This window comes from Trachurus trachurus (assembly GCF_905171665.1).
Source record: "Trachurus trachurus genome assembly, chromosome: 21".
In the NCBI taxonomy this organism is placed as follows: domain Eukaryota; kingdom Metazoa; phylum Chordata; class Actinopteri; order Carangiformes; family Carangidae; genus Trachurus; species Trachurus trachurus.
Genome location: NC_139899.1, coordinates 27265722 through 27271298, shown reverse-complemented (window position 1 = coordinate 27271298; position 5577 = coordinate 27265722). Strand labels below are relative to the sequence as shown.

The window sequence follows — 5577 nt, the reverse complement described above, 5'->3', positions numbered from 1 at the left end:
TAAAAAAAAAACAATTGACTGTAAACCTGACCTTGATGCAAAATCACCAATTACATCATCATATGAAAACTTCTCCTGTGTGATTGATACTGATGATGATGACTTCAACTTGACTTTAAGTCCTTAACGAAGCAGACTCACAGTGAACACAGAGGCTGATGAGTCCAGCCAGCACTCAGCAGACTCAGAGAGAGGACGACAGCGCCATGACATGGCCTCGTGGGAGCTGAACTGAAAAAAAAAACTGTCATAACAGACATTTATTCTCTGCTCTGTCTGACTGACAGCTCTTACCTCAGGCTTTGCATGATCAGTCTTGATGTAGATTTCCCCCGTTGATACTTACTACAATACAGAGGGTCAGCTGAAGCACGGCCTGACATGACAATGACTAAAATCTTGTTTCAGTTGTTTCTCTGAAGTTGTGAGGAAGAAAAAAGTGCTTCTCAAACCTCACACTTTAACACAACGCAGCACAGTTGTCTCAGTTGTGTGAACATCCTGTGATAAGAGAGTGCTGTTTTTTGAGGATTGTACAATGGACGGAAACGTTCTGAGAGGATGTAACACAATGACGGTAATTTCTGATGAAATCTGAGCTACTCTGATAGAAAATATTTAGGACAAAGAGTACAACTCAACATCAGCTGATTCACTGTGTCCAAACTGTGTCATCATGTAATGACAAAAATGTTTTAATTTTGATTACTTTGTTTGGTTTTGAGCACAGATGGAACAGTTTAGAGGTGTTTGTTTAGTTTTTTACACAGAGGTTTGGATTGGTTTGAAAGTGGTCTGACTACTGAGTTTTGTTTTACCAATTTGAGAAAGCATGGAAGGTTTTGAGAATTCTGTTTCAGCAACTGTTAAAATTACAATACTCAGTGAAAAGATAAACAACAGGAGTTAACAGTTCATTACAGTTTAAGTTCTCTGGTATTGACCATGTAAAGTTTGAGCAATTTTTGTGAAATTTAAGAAGGGGTTCATACGAGTTAGGTGATCTGGTGACAACGTTTCAGTAAATGTGAGTGTACATGCCTTTATTCAAATGTCTCTCTTTTTCTTTGTCACACAAGCAAAAGCCGTCTGCATAATCATAACATGCGTCGTAAAAATATTTAAAAATGTATAATTTCAAAACTATGGGGTTATATTTGTCTCATTAATAGCTGTAGACGCACAGAGGGTGATCTACAAATATTCCTTGGTTGGCACACGTGTTTTGCCATCCACAAATATAAATTTCTAATTTGTACCTTGTATTTTGGTTTTTACAAATACATATGTATTTGTAAATATATTGTGTATTTGTAAAAAAAAAAAAAAAAAATATGAAAAAAAAAAATGTCATTGAGGAAAGAGATGCGTGTGTGTGTGATTGGTGATCCAGAAATGCTGGATCACACTTCACAAACAGAATTTTCAGTTTTACAAATGGAAAATTATATATTTATAAATACACTATATATTTACGAATACACATGTAGGCCTACACACACACACCATAGACACACACACACACAGGTATGCATGAGCAGGTCACACTGGAACGCTAAAAAACGCTAAACGTGCTAAATCGGTAATTGTACAGTGTCCAGCTCTTCGGCGCGAAGGGGGTTGGGGCGGTGCAGAACAGCACCATCTCCACCCACCACTCAGAGGCGCATTGCTAATGAGCTACTGGTGTTCTGCAGAAGGAGAGACCTGGGAAATGGCACAGGTTTTGTGATTTTGGCTAAAAAATTCATAATCACAATTGAAAGATTGTGAAGACAGAGAATGCTTTAAAATAACTAAAAATTATTATTGAAGGGAGTCTTTAGATAAGAGCCAGTGTGTGGGATTTAGTGACATCTAGTGGTGAATGTAAAGATTGCAAGCATTAGACTTCCCCTTTTCAACACTCTCTTTCACAAAGCATATCACAACGATACAATGGCACCTCATCTAAGACTATCTGCTCACTTCCCTTTGCACGTACCAGTATTTTCGGAGCAAAATTAATTTAAATAGCGGAACTCAAGCATTTTCTACTTTTTTTTATTGTCACAGTGCCAGCAGCAACTGAACTAAGTTTGCATATGATCACAAGTTGTCAGCTCTAAATACATATGTGAACACATTGAGGCCTCTGAGATCTTTATCTTTTCAGGATCACTCACCACATCCTGTGTGGTGTGGACCACTTTCCTTTTGCAGCGTGAATGCATATGTGTCTGCGTTCTTGGCTATATTAGACAGAGAAATCAACACTGTGTAGCCTATACAGTATAACATCTAACACTTATCACTTTTTCATACTGCTCCTTTCTCCTTACAATTTTTTCCAAACTATTACTTTTCATTACGGCCATATTTGTTATTCCAAATTATTATTTCTTTCTCTTATTTTTCTATTTGGATTGTGTTTTATTTTCCTGTTGCCTTCCCAACCTGGGATCATCAACACATCAGGGAAGAGGGAGAGGGCTACATGAAGCAGGGCTGAGGCCAAATAGTATCCACTCTAACAGGTGAGTCCCAAATATGAATTCTTAATTGCACATGAAAGTATCAAATCTTTACATAAATTAACAGTAAATGCATCCAAAACATGATGTGAGGGATTGTTTTGTTTTGACTTGTGAGTTTCTCCACTGGCTGTTGTGTTTGCTATGTTTGACCTTCAGGCTCATTTGGTTACAGTTGATTTATTGGCGGTATAAGTCGATACACACCAGCCCAGAGATGATGTAAGGTTACTGTAATGAGAGTCATTAGGTCGTCTGGTCCTCAGTGGTGATTTCAGGCCTCAGGGAGCAGCTACGCTTCATACAGCTAATTACTGTTTGACTGAGTGGATACTGTATGCCGGCCTCATGGGGTGATCCTGAAAGCAAATGTATCTGTAATTTGACCAAAGAAAGACAACATTTGTTCACATTATACAGTATTTTTCTGATAAGATAAATATAAACGATCCTGTCTAAGCAAATACAGTACTTGTTTTCTGAGAGGAATTTACTTTGACATGGGCCATCTGTTGTTTCGTCAGTTTTAAGTTTAAGTTTTAAGCTGCAAACATGTTTTTTAAAGCCCGAATGAGGTAGAAAATTAAACTGCAAACAGTGCAAATAGCAAATACAATGAACTGAAGAATAAATGAGAATAAAAACATCACCATAAGACTACTTAGATGACATGAAAAAAAACATGCAAGTCACATTTCTTTTGTATTTTGTGTCCTTCACATGATTTTATTGGCACCTGACCTTACTACATGGTTTGTTGCATTTTATTCCCATACACACTCTATTACTGCTTCAAATCTGTATTTATCCGCTAATGAAAGTAGTCCCCAACAAATACAGTTTAGTCCTGTTTGCTGAAGACTACGGTGCTGTTTTAAATTGTTATGTTACAATAGATTTACATATTGACTGTGGTCATGAGTTATGGAGCTACCCTATGATAATTGAGTTTTTCAACATGAAGAACTTTTTTCTAACAGCATTTCTAACTTTTGACAACCTGAGGCCATAGATGAGGGGATCGAGGAGAGGCTGAATAAGGAGTCCATACATGGATAAAATCACACGCAGCTCAAGCGGAACAAAAGTCATGTCGAACCTCTGACTGATCAGGTTATAAAAACTGGCAAAGACGAAACTGAGGAGAGAAACTAAGTGCGGAAAACAGGTGTCAAACGCCTTTTTCCTGGTCTCAGAGGAGGATTTTAAACAGACATATAAAATCCTCACGTATGTGAAGGAGATGAAGGTGAGAGGAACAGCCACAGTGAATGTGAGGGCAAAGACGACATCGTGGATATAAGACATGAGTCTGTCTGAGGAGCAAGAAAGTTCAACCACCAGATGATTTTCACAGATAACTTTGTGGACCACATTCCCACAGAACTTCAGACGGATCGTAAAAGACAATAAAACTCCAACTTCTACAAAAGCAGTGATCCAGATCATGATGATGACGACCCGGACTCTGACTTTAGTCACTATGACGTTGTAATGCAAAGGCTTACAAATACAAACGTATCTGTCATAGGCCATTACTGATAATGTCCAAAATTCAATTACCGCATATGTGTGAATATTAAATATCTGAAGGAAGCAGAAAAAGAGTGAAATTTCATGAGTGTCGGATAAAATATGTGCCATGAAACACGGCATCAGAGACGTGCTGCCGTAAATAGCACTGATAAAAAAACTACACAGGAACAGATACATGGGCTCGTGCAAATTTCTGTCCAAGTAAATAACAACAATAAGAACAGTGTTGGCAACAATGACTGAGATGTAAAACAGCAGAGCCAGGGTGAAATAGAGGCCCTGAAAATTCCCTACGTTTCCATACATAGACAAAACAAAGGACACAATCTCTGTGCCGTTTTCCATTGTCACAGTTTGTTATGATGTGGCTGCAAATTCTGTAAGAACCAAGTAAAAGACCATGCATACAAAGCAGGAATGAAGCCTGAAAATGCTACAATAAAGGTGTTGAACTGTGGAAGAGAGTTGTGTTCAGGTCTTGGATGTCCACCTCCTCCTCCTCCTCCTCCTCCTACCTACTGAGACAAACACAAGCAGCTGCTGAACATTATAGTCGACACACAGAGGCGGTGCTGGCTCGTTTTACACTATGGGAGAAACCCCCCCACCCTCCACCCCTTACACACACATCTCCCAACATACACTGCTTGTTGTCACCACCATGCACACACACACACACACACACACACACACACACACACACACACACACACACACACACACACACACACACACACACACACACACACACACACACACACACACACACACACACACACACACACACACACACACACACCCCTCCCAACATACAATACATTGTACATTGTCCCTGCTCAACCCCATCATCATACACCAACACACAAGACAAAAAGACGTCATGTATAGAGGCATATATATATATATATATATATATATATATATATATATATATATATATATATATATATATATACATACATACAGTATACAGTATATATATACAGTATATATAAAATAGTATATATAAAATAACCTCTCCCTTCATTTTTCTTTCCCTTACTCAGATTGCGCCCACTAGCAGAGACCGTCTTTGACATGGGAGATGTGGGTGAGACCGGTGTAAAAGCAGACAATGTATTGTTATCAGCCCTTACACAGATTGAGCCCTGGGCATTCACCCACATCTCCCATGTCAAAGCCAGTGGGCGAGGGTTTGAGCTGTCAGTTGACACTAAACAACAACGCAGACAGAGTATGTTGAAAGAGATGCACAGCGAAGAAACAGACTGAGTTGAGTCAGGTTTAGCATCAAGGAACTTGGGGAAGGATCAAGAAACAAGATTCAATAGTGACACGATGGCCGTTGCAGCCATCAGCCGATGCAGCGCAGGAGCATGCATAAACTCTTCACAGCAGTGCAGCTAATGCTGTGACACTGTGGCTGTATTCGAAATGCTGGTAGTACATAGCCTACTGATTTGGCCAATTTGTAGTATGCAGTATGCAAACAAAAGCAAAATCTGTAAGTATGTGAAAAATTCCCGAA

At 39.0% G+C, this 5577-nt stretch overlaps 1 protein-coding gene across 1 annotated transcript; it reads right to left on the bottom strand.

The window, feature by feature from the left end:
- Positions 1 to 2859: 2859 nt before the first annotated feature.
- LOC311004682 (olfactory receptor 10H5-like) lies at positions 2860 to 4394 on the bottom strand (the record flags this gene model as incomplete). Its single annotated transcript, XM_083996853.1, has 3 exons — positions 2860 to 2888; positions 3620 to 3829; positions 4163 to 4394. 3 exons carry the CDS (start codon positions 4392 to 4394, stop codon positions 2860 to 2862), a joined length of 471 nt encoding a protein of 156 aa, XP_083852979.1.
- Between the last annotated feature and the right edge of the window lie 1183 nt (positions 4395 to 5577).